General features: G+C 46.2%; 1 protein-coding gene across 1 annotated transcript in view; it reads right to left on the reverse strand.

Moving 5' to 3' along the window:
* Positions 1-21076, reverse strand: part of FCHO2 (FCH and mu domain containing endocytic adaptor 2) — a 724395-nt gene that overhangs the window by 248452 nt on the left and 454867 nt on the right. Inside the window, exon 18 of the mRNA XM_069224082.1 lies at positions 12720-12829. Within this exon, the coding sequence (XP_069080183.1) occupies positions 12720-12829 (110 nt within the window). The remainder of the gene's footprint in view (positions 1-12719; positions 12830-21076) is intronic.

A 21076-nucleotide genomic window follows, 5' to 3' on the forward strand; every position in this document is an offset into this window, starting at 1 on the left:
AAGTGCCACTGTTGGCATGGTTACCGCCTACCTTTTGCCTAGAGTTGATGCCAACTTTGATTGAAAGTGTGCTGGGACCCCGCTAACCAGGCCGCAGCACCAGTGTTCTTTCCCAAAAACGGTATCTTTGTTTCCACAATTGGTACAGCCCTGGCACACAGTTAAGTCCCTTGTAAAAGGTAAACCTGGTACCACGGGCCCTGTGGCCAGGGAAGGTCCTGAAGGGCTACAGCATGTATTATGCCACCCAAAGGGACCCCTCACTCAGCCCATGCACAATGCCTTGCAGTTTGTGTGCGCTGGCGAGGAGAAAAAGACAAAGTTGACATGGCACCCCTCTCAGAGTGTCATGCCCACAAACCACTACCTGTGGCATAGGTAAGTCACACCTCTAGGAGGCCTTACAGCCCTAAGGCAGGAAGCACTATACCACAGGTGAGGGCATAACTGCATGAGCAATATGCCCCTATAGTGTTTAAGTCCATTCTTAGGCATTATAAGTGCAGTGTAGCCATATTGAGTATATTATCTGGGAGTTTGTCAGTACGAACTCCACAGCACCATAGTGGCTTCACTGAATACTGGGAAGTCTGGTATCAAACTTCTCAGCACAATAAACGCACACTGATGCCAGTGTGGGATTTATTGAAAAATGCACACAGAGGGCATCTTACAGATACCCCCTGTATGTTAACCAAACTGCTAGTGAAAGACTGACCAGTCTGTGACAGCCTGCCACTTTCAGACAAGTTTCTGACCACATGGGGCGAGTGCTTTTGTGCACATTGTGTTCTGAAACAAAGCCTCTCCTGGGTGTAGGTGCTTTTCACCTCCCCCTACAGGAGCTGTAACACCTGGCGGTGAGCCTCAAAGGCTCAAGCCTGGTGTTACAGTGCCCCAGCTAGTGGAGATGCTCGCCCCCGGACTAAGCACCACTTATGGCAGCAAGTCCGGCGGGACAATTAGGGAAAACAGGGAGGAGTGACCACTCCAGCTAGAACCAACCCTAAGGTGTACAGAGCTGAGGTGACCCCCTCCCTGCAGAATCCTCCATCTTGGTTTGGAGGACAGGGACCAATAGGGATAGGATTGTGCCTTCCTCCCCAAAGGGAGTGGACACAAGGAGGGTGTAGCCACCCTCAGGGTCAGTAGCCACTGGCTACTGACCTTTGCCCTTGAAACATCCCTAAATATAGGATTTAAGGGCCTCCTTTAACCCAGCTCACCATTCCTGGTGACCTACAAGAAGAAGGACTGCTAACCTGAAACCCCCAGCAGAGAAGAAGGAAGATGACAACTGCTTTGGCCGCAGCCCTACCGGCCTGTATCCTGCTTTAAAGAACCTGCAAAAAGACCAGCGACGCGTTGAGCGGGCCCAGCGACCTCTGCCAACTTGAGAGGACTGCCCTGCACCCAAAAGGACCAAGGACTCCCGAGGACAGTGGCTCTGTCTGAAGAAACCTACAACTAAGGACTCCCACCTCACTCCAGATTCAAGAGTCTTGACCCCCTGTGCACCAGTCGCCCATGGCCCGTGTCCAGGTGGTCCACCTAGCAAGAGAAGGTCCCCAGGTGATTTTGAACAAGGTCTCACCCTGGGTTGACCTCTCCATGACAACAACACAGCAATTCCCCTTAGGTCAACTACTGCCCCTGCAGTAGCTAAAGCCCTAATTGGTATTTTTAACAGAGTAGGTTTCCCTAAGAAGGTGGTTTCTGACAGAGGTACAAACTTCATGTCACCTTACCTAAATCACACGTGGAATGGGTGAGGAGTGACTTATAAATTCACCACACCATACCATCCACAAACTAATGGACTTGTTGAGAGACTCAACAAGACATTCAAGGGTATGATCATGGGGCTCCCTGAAAAACTCAAAAGGAGATGGGATGTCCTCCTGCCATGCTTGCTTTTCGCCGACAGAGAGGTGCCTCAGAAGGGAGTGGGGTTTCACCCTTTGAACTTCTGTTTGGCCATCCTGTGAGGGGACCACTGGCACTTGTTAAAGAAGGCTGGGAGAGACCTCTCCATGAGCCTAAACAGGATGTGGTGGACTATGTGCTTGGCCTTCGCTCTAGGATAGCTGAGTACATGGAAAAGGCATCCAAAAACCTTGAGGCCAGCCAGCAACTCCAGAAGCTGTGGTATGACCAAAAGGCTGAAATGGTTGAATTCCAACCAGGGCAGAAAGTCTGGGTTCTGAAACTCCGAGGAACGCCCTGACTGCGAAGCTCTGGACAAAGATATCCAATGCCTACGAACACACTGCACCCGCAGCCCCCAGGCCCTCATCGTTCAGCCCCTGTGCCACTGAAGGTGTGTGTTTGGTGTCTACTTGTGGCTCTCCAGTGCTCTTCTAACCCACCCTGGTCTGCCCTCCGAGTCGCGGGTACTTCCCTGCTGGCTGACCGGATTCAAAGTACTCCGTGCCTCCATAGGAGCCCACGTTAATTTTGCTCAACTTTGACCAATGAACCCGGCCAGCCCCGTGTTGCTGGTGGTGGGTGTTTGGGACTAACTTGAACCCCAACCAGTGGACTTCCTAAAACCCAGAGACTGACTGTAAACTGACTTAATATTTCTTCCCCCAGGAACTGTTTGAAAATTGCAGTGTCCATTTTAAGAATAGCTTATTGCCAATACTTAAAAAACTGGATTACTTACCTATTTCAAACAAAGTACTGTTGATACCTGTGTGAAATACAAAACTTTTAAGGTACTTACCTGCAACTTGAATCTTGTGGTTCTAAAAATAAATAAAGAAAACATATTTTTACAATATAAAAACCATTGGTCTGGAGTTGAGTCATTGAGTGTATGCTTCTTCTATTTTCTGTGTGTGTACAACAAATGCTTTGCACTACCCTCTGATAAGCCTAACTGCTTAACCACACTACAACAAAAGAGAGCATTAGTATTATCTAATTTGGCCTCTGTCAAACCGCTGGACTCTGTGCACACTATGTCTCACTTTGATATAGGATATACAGAGCCAGCTTCCTGCAGAGAACATTCTACGTAATGGTTAGCACAGGACCAAATTGAGTTCCAGCAACTTTGAATAACAAGGGCATCTAACCCAGTTCGGGGGTGATCAATAATGAGGTAGCTTTCTGTTGATGGATTTTAAATATACTTACCTTTGATTATAATATTTCTGGTGGATACTGTACTGCCATTTGTTAAATTTTGTTTTGACCAATGACTTTGTGTTTCACCACTGCGCATATTAGTTGCACATGGTATGTTTTGTTCAGTTTAGCCGCCTATGGGCTTTGACATTGCATTAGTCATTACATTCTGTATTTTGCCTATTGGCTTTGACATGGCATTAGCCATTACTTTCTGTATTCAGTTGAGCCGCCTATTGGCTTTGACATTGCATTCCTATTGGCTTTGACATTGCATTCCTATTGGCTTTGACATGATGTATTCAGTTTAGCTGCCTATTGACTTTGATATGCTATTAGATATTCTGCCTATTGGCTTTGACATGATATTATATATTGCATTTTATATTCAGCTCAGCTGCCTATTGGCTTTGACATGATATTATACATTGCATTTTGTATTCAGCTCCGCTGCCTATTGGCTTTGACATGATATTATACATTGCATTTTATATTCAGCTCAGCTGCCTATGGGCTTTGACATGATATTATACATTGCATTTGATATTTAGGTTAGCTGCCTATTGCCTTTAACATGACATTGCATTTGATACTTAGGTTAGCTGCCTATTGCCTTTAACGTGGAGTTAGATCTTGCAGTTGAGAATCCAAGCTGTATTTTTCCAAGCTGTGTTTTTGCACCAGAGAACCAAGATGTTTTTCTCACAGTAGACTAGACATGATAAGAGAGAGTACATGGGTGTTTTTCTCTTCGCTTGAGCTTGGGAACAGGAGTAGTCTTGGAGACCTGGCCAGTCTCCAAAAGGCTTGCTCAGTTTCCCAGGTCTGAGAGGAGGGGGCACACCTTTGTAACAAATGTAACAGGCTGCAGAGAGTCAGATTCGAATCTGCCGGACCTCGTGCTGGAGCTTGGTGCCAGCTGCCAGCAATCCCGTGTGGGTAGATGAATCTCTTTCTCGCGGCTGACAGGGGTCATCAGCTTGCAGACCTTAGAAAGATGAAGCTGTAGATAGTTCCCACACGGTGAAGTATTTGTTTTGCCTTGCATTCAATATCTTATAAATATAACCTGCTGTGTATATTGCAAACTGATATATTTTGTTTGATTTACGCGGACTTGAAAGCTACTAATTCGTCATACATAAAAATTGGGGTTGGGGAAGAATTAACAACAATAAAAGTCTTCTTTGACCTCAGAAGTGCATTTCTGGTGTGTTATGTTAGTGCTTAGAAACCAGATAAGAGGAAAGCACTACAATTGGTACCAGGAGTGGGGTCGGTCATTAAGAGGTGATTAAGAGGGTGTTGACGAGTTGGTAGATTTCTAAGTGCACACTTTAAAAGTGTAATTGTTTCTGTTGTTTGGAGAATTACAGAAATTGTTTTTTTTTGGAGAATCACAGTAGCACGGCAGACCATGTCTGAGAATTCATGTGTTGATAAACTGCCTGATGGTGCTAAGAAAAACTGTGAATTGTTTTCTGTTTGGGGAATTACAGAAGAAAATGCATGTGTAGCTAAAATGCCTGATGGTGTTTTGAGAAATAATTCCTGTTGTACATATGTAGAAAACGTGTCTTTTGGAAGTAATGATGACAGAAAGGTCTGGATACCTTTATCTGCTTACAGAGAAATGCAGGAGAAATGTAGGAAGTTGGAACATGAAAATAGGAATTTACGTGAGCAAATTAGCCCGACTGAAAGTTATAAAAAGGCTGTTTTTGAAGAATCTTTCTTGTCCCATTCCAGTAATGAGGGGGTTAAGACAGCTCCGAGCTGCACTGAGTTTTCGTGTGAGCCAGGGTTTTTGGCAGCCAAAATGCATTCCTTAACTGATAACACGGACGAGAGAGACCAGAATGTGATTTACGAGTTACCGTTGCAAAATGCACAAGTAAAACGAAGGATTTTAGAGCAAGACACCCCGAGTTTCATTAGCTTGTTTGATTTTTGGAAAAAGAATAGCCCTCATTTGAGAGAAATCCTAACACTTTTGTATATGGTCACTGTGAAAAATTATATGCAGTTGCGCGCTTGTGATTTGGCAAATGAAATAATGCAGACTTCAGGTTTCTGCGCAGTGCAAGAAGGAAAAACTGATGTACATGTAAATCAAGAACAAGGAAAGAAAATAGTGCCCCTAGCTAGGATCATACAATGGATCTGGTACTTGCAAGACAGGGCTAGAGTACCACAGATAAAAGAATTACCAATGAAATTGTGTGCACCATTTGAATTCGTGTCTACTGAAGATAAAAAGCATGTTTGTTTTACTAATGATTCATTGACTGAAATGTTGTTTTCTGGCACAGGAGAAGGAATGGAGTTGTATAATGTGTGTCAGATTTTAAAGCAAGAGCTACGTGAGATGTGTCATTTTTACGCTGATTTTTGGTTCATTGCTAATGTTTTAGCACCTAACTGGTTCAATTACCTTGCAGATGTTAATGAGAAAAATTCAGAGAGAGAAGTGTACACCCAGAATTCTGCCTTAGTGGGGATGGCTAAGTGGGTGCCCCAGAAATGTGAACAGCTGAGAGGAAAAGCCACTTACAGGTGGGCAGAGATGAGAGAGATGCACATTCCCCTAGATTTGATAAAAACTGTGCAGCACGCACAAAAGCAATCTGTCATGCAAGCAGTCACAGAGCAGTTGGGGAGAGGAAAGTTCAGGTTTTAGGGAGAGTGATTGCTGCAGATTACCAAGGAAAAATCGAAATTATGCTGATACCTAGAAAATAATCTGATTCATTCATACAAATTGGAGACAGAATGGCTCAAATTGACAAAAATGCAGTGAATGGAGGTTTGGTAAAGAAGGAGTCTGCCCCAGCCCTTCTGACAGTGCAAGAAAAGGGAAGCTGTGGCGCAGCAGATAAAAACCTCAGTGCTGATGTGTGGGCTGAAGCCCCAAGTGATCCTCCAGAACCTGCAGAAAATATAACAAAGGGCCTCAAAAACGTCCTGCTGATTATAAAACAGGGAAAGAAAGAGGGAGGGTGCAGTTTAAATGAAAAATGTTATTTGCAAGAAAAGTCATACTTGTTTCTTTTGCAGATCCTACCACGTTTCGCCACTGTCCCTGAGTGTGCTGTGTGGTCCCCCTTCCGGTGTGTGCGTGTGGGGTCGGGGAAGGGACCGAATCCCCAACCTGAACCTGGCTGAGTAAAGTGCCAGCACCATGGATCCATTTTGCGCAAACTGCGCCTTCAGTTCAAGTTCAACTTGTTTGATTGCATTCTTCCACTGGAACTAAGCTGTGTGTTTTTTTTTTTTTCCCCTCTCGTATGGAACTCTGACTTTTGCTTATCTTCCAGCAAACCTTTCAGGTGGACCGTGCACCTTTACATGAGCAGAACTCATGCCACATCAAATTGCTAACACTGTTGAATTAGAGACTCATTCAGAGTATAAAAATTGCCCAGTCTTTTCTATGTAGATGTATCTGATGTGAAAGGTTATGAAATCAATGTGTTAATTCACTTCTATTGCTTTACAGGGATTGCTTTGATCATTCAAATGTGACTTGCTGATAATGTTTTTTTTGTGCTGATGTTTTTTTTGTTTTTGTTTGAAACAAGAGATATGTGAAACAAAAATTCATTGGTCAAAGGGCGGAATGTACTGCCATTTGTTAAATTTTGTTTTGACCAATGACTTTGTGTTTCACCACTGCACATATTAGTTGCACATGGTATGTTTTGTTCAGTTTAGCCGCCTATGGGCTTTGACATTGCATTAGTCATTACATTCTGTATTTTGCCTATTGGCTTTGACATGGCATTAGCCATTACTTTCTGTATTCAGTTGAGCCGCCTATTGGCTTTGACATTGCATTCCTATTGGCTTTGACATTGCATTCCTATTGGCTTTGACATGATGTATTCAGTTTAGCTGCCTATTGACTTTGATATGCTATTAGATATTCTGCCTATTGGCTTTGACATGATATTATATATTGCATTTTATATTCAGCTCAGCTGCCTATTGGCTTTGACATGATATTATACCTTGCATTTTGTATTCAGCTCCGCTGCCTATTGGCTTTGACATGATATTATACATTGCATTTTATATTCAGCTCAGCTGCCTATGGGCTTTGACATGATATTATACATTGCATTTGATATTTAGGTTAGCTGCCTATTGCCTTTAACATGACATTGCATTTGATACTTAGGTTAGCTGCCTATTGCCTTTAACGTGGAGTTAGATCTTGCAGTTGAGAATCCAAGCTGTATTTTTCCAAGCTGTGTTTTTGCACCAGAGAACCAAGATGTTTTTCTCACAGTAGACTAGACATGATAAGAGAGAGTACATGGGTGTTTTTCTCTTCGCTTGAGCTTGGGAACAGGAGTAGTCTTGGAGACCTGGCCAGTCTCCAAAAGGCTTGCTCAGTTTCCCAGGTCTGAGAGGAGGGGGCACACCTTTGTAACAAATGTAACAGGCTGCAGAGAGTCAGATTCGAATCTGCCGGACCTCGTGCTGGAGCTTGGCGCCAGCTGCCAGCAATCCCGTGTGGGTAGATGAATCTCTTTCTCGCGGCTGACAGGGGTCATCAGCTTGCAGACCTTAGAAAGATGAAGCTGTAGATAGTTCCCACACGGTGAAGTATTTGTTTTGCCTTGCATTCAATATCTTATAAATATAACCTGCTGTGTATATTGCAAACTGATATATTTTGTTTGATTAACGCGGACTTGAAAGCTACTAATTCGTCATACATAAAAATTGGGGTTGGGGAAGAATTAACAACAATAAAAGTCTTCTTTGACCTCAGAAGTGCATTTCTGGTGTGTTATGTTAGTGCTTAGAAACCAGATAAGAGGAAAGCACTACAGATACGTATTCTTCCTGCAGTTTCTTCCTTCCTCTTCCTCAAAATCAATATGTTTCTTATGCTTCAGGCTGCTCAGGAAAAGCTTTTCGCTGGCAGTAGCTTTCAAGTGCTGAAAGGTGGTAACATGCAGTTCCAGCCATGACTCTTCTTATCAGGACAGGACATAATCAGTGTACAAAGGGTAACAACCTGTGCACTGACATCAGTTACTGATACTTTTTGCCTGCTAGGTGCAGCATGCATGGAGGAACTGAGAGAGCATTCACAACAGCGACAACAACAAATAAATAACACATTTGCATACCTTTGCATATTATATATGGTACTGTAAGAAAACAGGCTTTTTGCAGGTTTCCCCCAACTTTTTGCCCAATTTTCGACAACTAGATGCTCGTTTTCTACCTTGAGAGTGCACTGAGGCCTGATGTCCAGACCTCAGGGACAATGTTCTTCCCCCTTTCAAACTGGTATTTTTAATTAGATACCCCCAATTGGTATGAGCTAGCTTACTTATAAGTCCCTAGTATATGGTATGTGGGTACAAAGGGCATGTAAGTCCTGTCCACACAAGAGCTTCAGGCTGTGCCACTGAGTGTGACAAGGTGAAAACATGACTTTCAGCTGCCATTGCAGACTGAAGAGGCTGTGCATGCACTGCACACACGACTTTGCCAGTTCATCTAGTGTAAACATTCACTAGTTTCTTAACTAGACATACAAGTCCCCTTCAAGGCAGGCCTATGAAGCCCTAAAGGAAGGAGTTGTATATTGTTAAGACAGACATATTCTCTTGATATGTCTGTACAGCAAAGCCCTAAAGTGTTGCTGTTTGTTGAGAATAGTTAGGTAGCCTTATAAGGTAATTGAAAAGCTGGCACTCCAATGCGTCTAACTTCTGATAGAGCCTACCTAACTATGTCATGTAAGGTATCAAATTAAAGAGGATATCAAATGTGACTCAATGGTGCAGTTGATATTTATGTCCAAATTAATGCTGGCCGCTTGTGCGAAAGTTGGCGCTCTTTGACCCAGCTAGTCCAGGTACTTTACAGAGTTACAGGGACTGAGATAGGTTTCTGCCTGCAAGGGGAGATGTATAAATGGCCCCCAGGCCATGAACAAAGGCGGTTTCCACACTGGAGGTGCAACCCCCACCCACAGGATGGGCTGCAAATGGTGTTAGCCCAAAAAGGAAGCATCAAAGGGTGATGCTGCCTTTGAAGGGCTGCTGTGACAACACTCCTGCATAGGAAGCCTTTTGTTTCCCTTAGACAGGGTAGAGCCAGGGACAAGAAAGGGAAAAACAGTTTTAAAACCAGTTTTCTGTGGATGGGCTGCCCATGGTACCCACACCCCCAGGAGTGGGCTACCAAGGTCCTCGCACTCGAGGAAGATAGGATGGGACCTACTAGCCCACTGAACAGTGACCGCGTTGTCGCCTTGGGGCACTTTACTGGGATTTAATGGGTACCTCTGGCACCCGAGACTTTGCATCGCCAGCCCTTTGACCGCTGCATGGAGAACTCGGTGGAATCCTGAGATCTGTGTCCAGAGTCACCCCTACTCACCTGTGGACGGAGTACTCTACTAGACTTCACGCCCATGGACTGCACAGCATTTGGAGCATCCATTGAGCACCCGAAGCCTGCATCCCTCAGCATTGATGCTGTCAAATGGTTTACACATTTTTCCTTTGCTAAGCCTTGCTACTCTGTGTCAGACCTACCAAAGGCTTGAGCTGAAAGGTTAAGGAAATAACTCTGACTGGGTGTACTGCACGCCAAGGCCTCAACCTTACCATATATTACACTCATTTTCCTACAGATTCTGACTCAGAAGGGAAGGAGGGTGGGCAATGAGGTATCTGCAGGAAGATTTTGTATCCACCAGAAATATAGGTAGATAAGTAACTTTAACATCTGAAAGATATACCTTCCAGCAAAGTCCTCACTTTTGGGATGGGTTCCAATGCAATACCCTGCAGAAGGTAGGAATGAATAATTCTAATTAACCATAGAAATCATGCAGCACAGTCACGGCTAAGTATCCTTCACTCAGTGCTTGGGTTATGAGGCAGTATCATTTAGCAAACATATGCAGAGAGAGCTGTGGAAGCACAACTAGAGGGGATGCAAATGCACTCTGAAAGGTCTTTCTTGGCCAAGGTGCAGCAGATCTTGATAAAAAGATTAATCCAACACAAAATTGCAACTCTTGACTCTGGCAATTCCCCAAAAAAACACTGCTGTCCTGTCAAGTACAGTAAATGTAGTACAAGTCTACATGCCTGTTATAAATTATATGCAGGGCAGCAGGACTTGCTAAAGAAATAACATTTTGAACTGGTTTTGTCTAATAAATACGTTCAGAAGATTGAGATCTAGGATAGGTCTCATACCACCGTCAGTACTGGGGGTGAAGAAATAAAGGGAGTAAAAATGCAGTGCCCTTTTTCCTAGGTGCACCGAAGGGCAATCATTTCTGCCTTCAGAATCAGGCATGAGTCAGAGAGTGCGTTCTGGTAAATTGAGGTTGGTCCAGGGTAAGGGACAGGAAAGGTAGGTCACAGCGCTTGGAGGCAAATTAGAAGACTCAGTGGTGGTCGTGACCGAGTTCCAACTAGTGGACAAGTGGGGGGCACACTTTCCCGGAAGATGTTGGTTCAAGTGGTGGGAAGTCAGATAGGCTTTGAGGAAGCAGATCAGACACAGGACAAAGGAGACTGGATCTGCTGTTGCTTCAGATGATGACTTTTCGATCCATCCCAGTTACTTAAGAGTGGTACACTTATCAACATGTCTGACCAACTGAGATGGCTGTCTCTTCTGGGCCTGCTGAGCTCATGAGTAGCCTTTTAACTTTCTGTACTGCTGAGGTGATTGCCTCACTTGTGAAGCCAGGCCTAGAATGGCTTCTGCTAAGCACCCAAGACAGAATCCAGAAGAGACCTTCTTGAATTGTAGCAGAGGCTCTTCAAATAAGAGGTAGATTGTAGGACGTCTGTGAAAATGTTAGAATAGGCAGCTCCCATGAGGGTAAAGTCAATTCCAGAGTCTCTGCAGCTTTACACACCATTGTGGTAAAGGAGTATACTTCCTATATCAGAGCCTCAAAAGTGTAAGGGGTGGCCCCTTATGGAGAGGAATATATCTATGACACTGGCATTCTGTAAGTCAAGAACAGCACCAGAGATAAAAATAGGGAGCAGACTATCACCACCATCTTTGCACCCATAGTCTTGATCAACAAGGGCTCTAGGAAGAGGCTGTTCCCCAAGGCAGGTTCTGGACTTCTTCTGCACCACCCAAATAATTTCAGCTGATTTTCAGGGCAGTGCCAGTAATGACTTCGAACATACTGACGGTGTGACGTTGTGGATGATGCAGGCTAAACAGGATTGGCTGCAGTCTAAAACGTATTCTTGAGCGTCAGAGGAGCAAAATTGTGAGATCTCAGATTCTAAGTTTTCGGAATCACTAAGCCCAAAGGAAACCATGCATTGTATTGGAGTGGCCCTGAGTGCATTAGGACTGTCTTTAAAATGTCAAACATGGCCTGACTGAAACCCTCGACCACTGTGGGTTCAGCAGACAGATCTTTAAATTCCAGCTAAAGTTTCTGCAACTTTGGTGCTGTTTGGGCTTTTGTGAAAAGATTTTTTGGGAGATTGTTCCCTCACACAAGATGGACCCGTAGGATCAGGGTACATTTGGGTGTGTCCCTCCAAGCCTTAGCCAGAAATAACTTAGCCTTATGCTACAGCTTTCGGAAGCATCAGGAAACACAAATGGCTGGCTGGAGCGTCGTAGTTGGGTCCAAAACATCACATAGTGAAATAACTTCCGCCACTATTGAACATCATAAACCTTTCCAAGCGCAACATAAATTTATACTTTATTTTAACACTCATTTTTTGGATGCCACTGATCTTTCATATTAAAAATAATAGCTATTAAAACATGTCATTTTTGAAAAATGTCTTTCAGAGTTGTCAAACAGGTCCAAAGATATAATACAGCCAACTAACAACTTCTATGGCATGTACACAGGCCTATTCTAGAATACGACATACCTTACATACTAGAACAGAAACCTTTATGTTTAGTGTTAAAGGTTGGAGTATGTCATGAAATGAAAAATGAGCACAGTGCTTTGTCAACACTGTGGACAAACTCAGTAGTTATTCTTCAGAGAGAAATTGAATGAATGTTCAGCTCTCTGGTGATTGCTTATCGCTCTGCTTAGGGTAGAGGTGCCTCCACCCAACACTCTCATGGCTTTGGCGTCGATTTTCCCATAATGAACACAACCCCAAAAAAGACAGATGGAGCAAAAAAAAAAAACTAGATTTGATTCGAATTTTGATTCGAATATTTCCTAAATATCAGCAGACCCAACACATTCATTTTTTAACCTCAGTTTTTGAGAATGTTCTTAAAATGCACTGGATTTACCATCTTGTTCATGGCTATTTTTCGAAACCTTCACCAACAATTCCCAAAGGGAATTTCAATACAACATGTACCTCTTACCAACAATCCCAAATAAAACTTTTTCGACACTTGAGCAATCTGTGTGAAACATTTCATTTATGACTGTACTTGAAATGTGCCAACTTTAGAAAATGTTGTGCAAATTCAAAGTTATTAGCATATTCGTAGATATTAGCTAAACCTGTGACCTGACAATCTCAGTCGCTGCTGCTAAATGAATTAAATAAAGTAAAGTAAAGTAAAATGCCTACTATTTCATTGATCCCACTGAGTTTTCCAGCAGAAAGCTTTGGTCTTGAGGAAGGCCTTGGAGGTGGTCCAATGCAGTTCACAGAAAGAGGGGTTGTGGGCCTAGGAATAACTGTGAAGAAATAAGTAAAAGTAATATTAAAGTCTATATGAAACTCACATATTTAACTCATTTTGAATTGTCTTTACCTGCACAAGATTTGTTTTTAATACATCAGCTGGGCTAGGATGCACGGGGTATGCTTTTTATTAAGAACACAAAGAAATGCTGTTTTTCAATCATTCTTGTGACTTTCATGTTACATTAAATAGAACGATGGAGTGCACGATAGTGCAGTCTGGGAAACACTACAGGATTTTCAAAATGGAAAGCCTGCCTCTAAGACACAAGAAACTGTCCTTTTAAGTTATGAGGTAGGCATGCTATAGTAATGCTAATAAGCTATCCTCAAACATCTTTGTCATGGCATTTAGGGGGACATTACAACCCTGGCGGTACAAGACCGCCAGGGCTGTAATAACAGAAGCACCGCCAACAGGCTGGCGGTGCTTCCCAGGTTTCCCGCCACAATGGCCCCGGCGGTAGTAATCCGCCAGGGCAGCACTGCTAGCAGCGCTGCCCAGGGGATTACGAGTCCCCTTACCGCCAGCCTTTTCCTGGCAGTTTGAACCGCCAGGAAAAGGCTGGCGGTACGGGGAGTCGCGGGGCAACTGGGATGGGCAGTGCAGGGGCCCCCTGACAGGGCCCCATGCAGCTTTTCACTGTCTGCATAGCAGACAGTGAAAAACGCGATGGGTGCAACTGCACCCATCGCACGGCCGCAACACCGCCGGCTCCATTTGTAGCCGGCTCCTGTGTTGCGGCCGAGATCCCCGCTGGGCCGGCGGCCGGAAACTAGGTTTCCGCCCACCAGCCCAGCGGGGATCTCCAAATGGCCGCAGCGGGGTGCGGCTGCATTGGCGGCCGCCCGGCGGTCCCTATCTTGGTGGGCGGCTGCAAGGTCGTAATGAGGGCCTTAGACATTATCATTGAGATTACAATTTTACATACAGTGTTCAAAAAATGGGTTCCTTGCAAAGGACTAAGCATTTTCCCTAAAGGTTGCCTTGGTGTGTTTGTGCTTATGCACTGTCAAGTAGAAGGATGCCAGCATTGATTTCTCAAGTAAAATGTTATTACTGGACAGGTTCAAGAGGAAAATCCAACCCAACAGTGAGAGAAGATCCTCCCAAAGGGGAAGCCTGACCGTAGACCCGACACCAATGCTGAGTAGCTCGGGATACTAGACTCTCCATGCCCAATAGGGTGCCAAAAAGATGATTTGGGCCTAGTTGTTCTTGATCTTCTTGAGAACTCTGGGCAGCAGTTGTATGAGCGAAAAGTGTATAGGAGAGCTGAGCTCCACTCAGGATGAAAAGTGTTCTTAGCGGAAGCAAACAGATCTAACCAAGACTCTCCTCACTGCTGAAAGAGTTCTTGTGCCACCTCTGGATAGAGACAGCATTTTGTGACCTGCAAAGCATCTGTGGCTGAGTTTGTCTGCCCTGGTATTCAGAGAGCCCGCCAGGTGCTGAACTCCCAGGGAAATGCCCTGATGTTCCAGCCATGTTCAGAGACGCATGGCCTCTTGACACAGTCATCACCTTGGTGAACACCCAAGGGGCGCTGGTAAGGCTAAAAAGGAGTGTGGTGAATTGTAAGTGCTCATGGCCAACTGTAAACCACAGGTAATGCTGAGGGGAAGGCAGTACCGGGATGTGAAAATAGGCATCCTGCAAGTCCAACGCTACCATCAAGTCTACTGCGTCGAGGGCGGATAAGACCTGAGCAATGTGAGCATCTTTAATTTCTCCTGTTTGAGGAAAAGGTTGAGAGTTTGCAGATCTATGTTAGGGCGGAGACCTTAGTTCCTTTTGGGAATCACAGAGTAGCGGGAATAGCAACCACTGCTTACTTCTGACACTGGAACCCTCTCTACGGCTCCTTTGATCAAGAGAGCCTATGACTTTCTCGTGGAGCAAGGACAAATGATCTTCCATCGGTCGGTCGTGAGATGGAGGCATAGGGGGCGGGAAGATTTGAAAGGGAGGGAGTAGCCACTCTGAATCATCTGTAAGACCCACCTGGCGGATGTTATGGACTGCCAGTGGTGGAGATGGTGGCTGATTCTGCCATTAACTGGATGCCCATGATCGCGTAGGGCAATATTAGGAGGGCTTAGGGGCTGCAGCTTTAGGGAGATTGGTGGTTGTGGCAAACCTATGGCTACCTGACCCAGGGGTCAGTATGAACCATGCCCTCACACACACTGGGAAGCTTGCATGGGACAGTGACTGGAATAGGGTTGACATGGTTGAACACCACTTCCATAGCCACAAAAGTAGCGAAAGGCAGATTGGGGATTAAATGGACAGCCGAGAGACCCAAGGACTTGGCCCTACCACTGAGTCTGCCTCGTCTCCGAAGAGACAGTTGCCATCAAAGGCCATGAGCATAACGGAAGCCTGGACATTCCCTGAAAAGCCAGATGTTCTCAACCAGACTTAACCTCTAAATGCCACTGTCGACAAAACTGCTCTGCCCAGAGAGCCACTTGTGTCCAAAACACATATAATTGTGAATTTTGCTGCCTCTCTCCCATCTTTGACAGGTTGGAAGAGAATGGCCCGGCCTTTTACAGGACCTTGGCAGGACTTGTGAAACCGTGTCCCACAGAGTGTGTGAGTAGCAGCCCAATAAGCATGCCGTGTTCATCAACCACAATGCAAGGCTGGTAAAAGAAAACATCTACTTTCCCAAGCTATCCAGCTTCTTAAAGTCCCTGTACTGGGGGTGCAGCAGGGAACGTGCCATGGGGTGTAGAGGCTTGGACCACCAACCTCTCAGGGGTTGGTTGTTGGGTGAGGAAGTTTGAGGTGCAGGGTGGTGGCAGCAGGCAACTGTCCTATTCACAGGCACCCCTGTGCTGGGCGTGGACCAGATTCCTAGTAAGACATCCGTTAGTGCTTCATTATATGGAAGCAGGGGTTTGAAAGACAAAGTTCCCAGTTGTAGCACTTTCAACAAGATGTTAGTCTTGAATACCGTAGAGTGCAACTCGAGATCCAGGACCTCAGCTGCTCTCTTCAACACTATGGAACATGTTGCTCCCTCCTCCGTAGCCATGGTAGGGTTGAGAAAACATACCAGTGTTTGGAGATATATCCAGTCCTCTGGCATCACCCAGTTCCTCACACCAGTCCATACTTTCCTGGCCTTCTAACTGGTATTGCAACGGGTCCAATGACACCTTCCTTTCTTCCCCAAACCCTAGCCCTTCAGAATAGGGCTCAGGCGCTGACCTAGGAGGGTTCTGTCTGCACTGGAATTGTCATCGGTCGACTCTGTTCTGGCTCCGTGTCAGATCTGGGGATGCAAATTGGGCTGTGCTGCTGGGACCATCGCCATCAGGGCTGGTATTGAGGACGGTCGCAGTGGTACGACCAACGCCAGTCCAGATCAGTGATCAGATCCACGGGGGCCATCGGAGTCAGGGCCCACACTGCCGGCACGGACCAAAATTGGACATCCTCTGACCCAATGGGGACCCAAAGCGCTCTTGCAGGGTCAGCCCACTCAAATATACGGTGCATAGCCTAGTAAAATTATTTTACCTGAGCAGGGATCACTTCAGCTCCCAGAAAAGGTGGGAGGCATGGAGTCAGTCCTGGCAAAGCCTCTGTAGATCCGGGCCTTGAACGCCGATGTTTCCTGGACATGTCAGCCGAGAAGTCAAAGCACGCTTTGACTTCTTGTGCCTCTTTCCAGAATGTCCTCATGACCTGAAGTGGGCCGAAGGAGACTTGGGGCTCCTGGAGTGGTCCTGTGATCTCCCTCTCAAACAGGACCGAGAGCAACACAGTGTTGCACACCAGGCCGCTAGCAGCTTCACGGACCGCTCCCTCAAAGCTTTTGGTGCCACGGCCCAGCAGTCCAAGCACGACTTGGAGTCATGGTCGCGCTCGAGACAACACAGACACACGAGGTGTGGGCCTTTAACCATCATGGGGTGATGACAGGTACCTCACTGTAAACCTGTGTTCCTCTAAGACATCCTCGACACAACCAGGAGGAAAAATTCCTCAAAAAAGAATTTGACAAAGCATCAAGAAAATTCTGTCAAAAAGGCGACAGAGATGTAGCTCTTCTCCGGATCAGGGCAAACTGGTGCAGAAAGAAAATTGAAGTCAGCGCACAGAGGAGGCACCTAAATAGGTGATGCCGACATCACTTCCAGCACGGACGACACCCATGCGCATAGCTAATCAATGCCACCTACCTGCACGCAGGGGTACTGCTCACATAAAAATCTTTCGAATCCAGTCTGATGCCTGGCAAATTAAAAGGAATCTGTGGCCAGATGTTTCTATGAGATCAGTAATGTTTGGTAAATGTATGTGGTATAGACCATGTAGCTGCCTTACATATGTCAGTTATAAGAATATTTCCTAAAAAGGCCACTGAAGCTCCTTTTTAGTTCAAGCATAGCAGCCCGCAAGCACTGCTTTCCTGATGTACTGGTATGTATCTGGGCTTTTAACCACACTGTAGGAAGCTGGCTCTGTATATACTATATCAAATTGAGATTATGGGCCTCACTACGACTTCGGCGGTCTTTAAAAAAGACCGCGGGAGCCAACATACTGCCAATGCTGGCGGTATTTGTGGCTCCCTATTATGACTTTTTCACTGGCCCAGCGGAAAAGTCACATCAACATTGCAGCCGGCTCATAATAGAGCCGCGGCAATGTTGATGTGCAGCGGGTGCAGCAGCACCTGTCGCGCATTTCACTGCCCGAAATTCGGGCAGTGAAACGCGCGATGGGGCCCCCAGGGGCACCCCGAGTCCCCCTTACCGCCAGCCTTTCCATGGCGGTGTTCACCACTATGGACAGGCTGGCGGTTGGGGATTATGACCGCCTGGCGGTAGCCTGGTGGTCAGTTCGAGGGGCCGGCGGTATGGCCGTGTCTAATGCGCCACAGTCATAATTCACTGCCGGGACACCGCCAGCCTGTTGGCGGTGTTACCGCCAGTGTACCGCCAGCCGCCATGGCCGTAATGAGGCCCATAGTGTGCACAGAGTCGAGGGGTTCCCCAGAGGCTTAACAGAGACTGAAGTAGATAATACTAATGCTCTCTTTTGTGGTAGTCTCTTTTGTAGTCGAGCAGTTAGGCTTATCAGAGGGTAGTGCAAAGCATTTCTTGTACACACACGGACAATATAAAGATGCACACACTCAATGACTTAACTCCAGACCAATGTTTTTTATAACACAAAAATATATTTTCTTGGTTTATTTCTAGAACCACAAGACTCAAGTTGCAGGTAAGTACTTCAATAGATTCGTATATCACACATATATCAACAGTACTTTGTTTGAAATCGATGAGTTATACAGTTTTTGAAATATTGGCAATTATCTGTTTTAAAAGTTGACAGTGCAATTTTCAGAAACAGTTCCTGGGTGGGAAGAAAAGTTAGTACAATTTACAGGTAAGTACTTGACTTACAGTTCCAGTCTCTGGGGGTTAGGATGTCACTAGGTCGGGGTCCAAGTTAACCACAAACACCCACCATCAGCAACATGGGGCCGGCCAGGTGCAGAGGTCAAATTTGAGGCAAACTTAACATGGGATCCTATGGAGACTGGGGGCACTCGGTTTCAGATCTGCTGACAGGTAAGTACCGGCGTCCTTGGAGGGCAGGCCTGGGGAGTTTAGAGGAGCACCAGGGGGGGCACAAGTAGGCACTGAACACACACACCCTCAGCGGCACAGGGGCAGCCGGGTGCAGGGTGCAAACAGAGCGTCAGGCTCCTAATGCTTTTCTATGAGGGGGCCCTGGAGGTCACTCAAATGCTGCAGGTGAAGTCCAGGGGGTCGAATGGAGCAAACCACAGGCTGGACAGGGAGGAGGGCCGCCTGCTGAACACAGCTGCACTGGAGGTCGGGTTCTCCAAGGCCGGGGGCTGTGTGTGCTGTGTGTATTTAGGCATCGCATATCTTCGTCCGGAGCTTTTGCAGTCAGGGAGGTCCTTGGGATTCCCTTTGTAGGCGTTGTCGTGGAGGGGTCAACCCAGGGTGGACACTTGCTCAGAATCACCTGGGGATCCTCTCTAGTTGGTTGGGCCACCTGGGCACGGGCTGTGGGCATCGGGTGCAGAGTGGTCAGGACTCACACATTCGGAGTGAGTCTGGAGTCCTTAGTTGTTTCTTCTTGGACAGGGCCGCTGTGCAAGGGAGTTCTTGGTCCTTTTGGGTGCAGGGCAGTCCTCTGGAGCTTGGCAGAGGTCACTGGTCCCGATGGATGCATCACTGGTCTTGTGCAGGTTCCTTGAAGCGGGAGACAGGATGGTAGGGCTGGGGCCAAATGAGTTGTCATCTTCCTCCTTCTCTGCTGAGGATTCAGCTTAGCAGTCCTTCTTCAGTCTTGTCAGATCGCCGGGAATCTGGTGAGCTGGGTTCAGGGAAGCCCTTAAAAACAAGATGTAGGTGTGTTACAGGGGTCAGAGGGCAGTAGCCAATGGCTACTGCACCTGAGGGTGGCTACACCCTTCCTGTGCCCTCTCCCTTGGGGGAGGGAAGCGCATTCCTAACCCTATTGGTCCCTGTCCTCCAAACCAAGATGGACGATGCTGCAGGAAGGGGGTCACTTCAGTTCTGGACACCTTAGGGGTGGTCCCAGCTGAAGTGGACACTCCTCCTTGTTTTTCCTAGGTTTCCTGCTGAACTTGCCACCAAAAGTGGGGCTATGTCTAGGGGTGGGCATCCCCACTAGTTGGAGTGCCTTGGGGCACTGTAACATGAGGCCTCAGCCTTTGAGGCTCACCGCCAGGTGTTATAGTTCCTGCAAGGGGGAGGCGTGAAGCACCTCCACCCAGCGCAGGCTTTATTTCTGGCCTCAGAGAGCACAAAGACCCTCACCCAATGGGGTCAGAGACTTGCCTGCTAGTATTTGGCTGGCACAGACCAGTCAGTCCTACACTAGAGGATTGGGTAAAATACAGGGGTAAAATCTAAGATACCCTCTGTGTGATTTTTAGAATAAACTGGCATCAGTGTGGGTTTATTGTGCTGAGAAGTTTGATCCCAAACTCCCCAGTACTTATTGAAGCCATTATGGAACCGTGGAGTTCATAACTGCAAACTCCCAAACCATCTACTTAATATGGCCATACTGCACAGACACTGTAGGGGCATATTGCTCATGCAGCTATGCCCTCACCAGTGGTATAGTGCACCCTGCTTTAGGGCTATAAGGCCTGCTAGAGGGGTAACTTACCTATGCTACAGGCAGTGTTTTGTGGGCATGGCACCCTGAGAGGGATGCAATGTCGACGTTGCCTTTTTCTTCCCACCAACACACACAATCTGCAATGGCAGTGTGCATATGTTTGCTGAGGGGTCCCTTAGGATGGCAGAACACATGCTACAGTCCTTAGGGACCCTCCCTGGTCACAGGGCCCTACGTACCACTGGTACCTTTTACAAGGGACTTATCTGTGTACCAGAGGTGTGCCATTGTGGAAACAATGGTACATTTTTAGGGAAAGAACACTGGTACTGGGGCTTGGTTAGCAGGAGCCCAGGACACTCTCAGTCAAGTCAGCATCAGTATCAGGTAAAAAACTGCAACAAGGGCGTTTCCTACACACACTCACCGCACGCCCAACACTATCACACGTTCATGGGCTTGCCTTTTAAAAATCCTTTGTTTTCATTGGTAAATGCTTTACGTTTGTCCTTCCTTGGGAGGTTTGGTTACCGCCTTGGCTATCGACCCTGTTACATGGGTAACTGCACTTCTGCGGATAACTTTGACTGCGAGCGAACTTCTTTTCCTTTTATGTCTCTCCTTCGCGCTCATGCTCATGGCGGCAGTGGTGCTTTGAATCAGCTCGCTTATGTCAACTATTTTACTTTTTCGTTTCAGTTATTGTGGCAAGAAAAGCCCTGTTAGGAATTTACAACGCTAATAGCTCTAACTCGAGCAAACGCGAGACTCATTGCATTGCAAATGCTTGTTTATAGTGAATGAGCTCTAGGAGGGATAGGTAAACTTCTTTTAGCTTAAACATAACATGTTTGAATGCATTTGACAATCCAGTGTGCAATGCCTGATTTAGAAATGGCCCTTCCTTTGCGAGGTTTTGAAAAAGCAACAAAGAGATTTGTTGTTTAAATGACTTGGTTTTATCAACATAATACATAAGGGCTCGCATTACATCTAGGGTGTGTGGAGCCCTTTCCGCAACTGTTTCAGGTTGGGGGAAAACACTGGCAAATATATTGATTGATTAAAGTGGAATTGAGATACC

Source organism: Pleurodeles waltl, chromosome 1_1, assembly GCF_031143425.1.
Source record: "Pleurodeles waltl isolate 20211129_DDA chromosome 1_1, aPleWal1.hap1.20221129, whole genome shotgun sequence".
In the NCBI taxonomy this organism is placed as follows: domain Eukaryota; kingdom Metazoa; phylum Chordata; class Amphibia; order Caudata; family Salamandridae; genus Pleurodeles; species Pleurodeles waltl.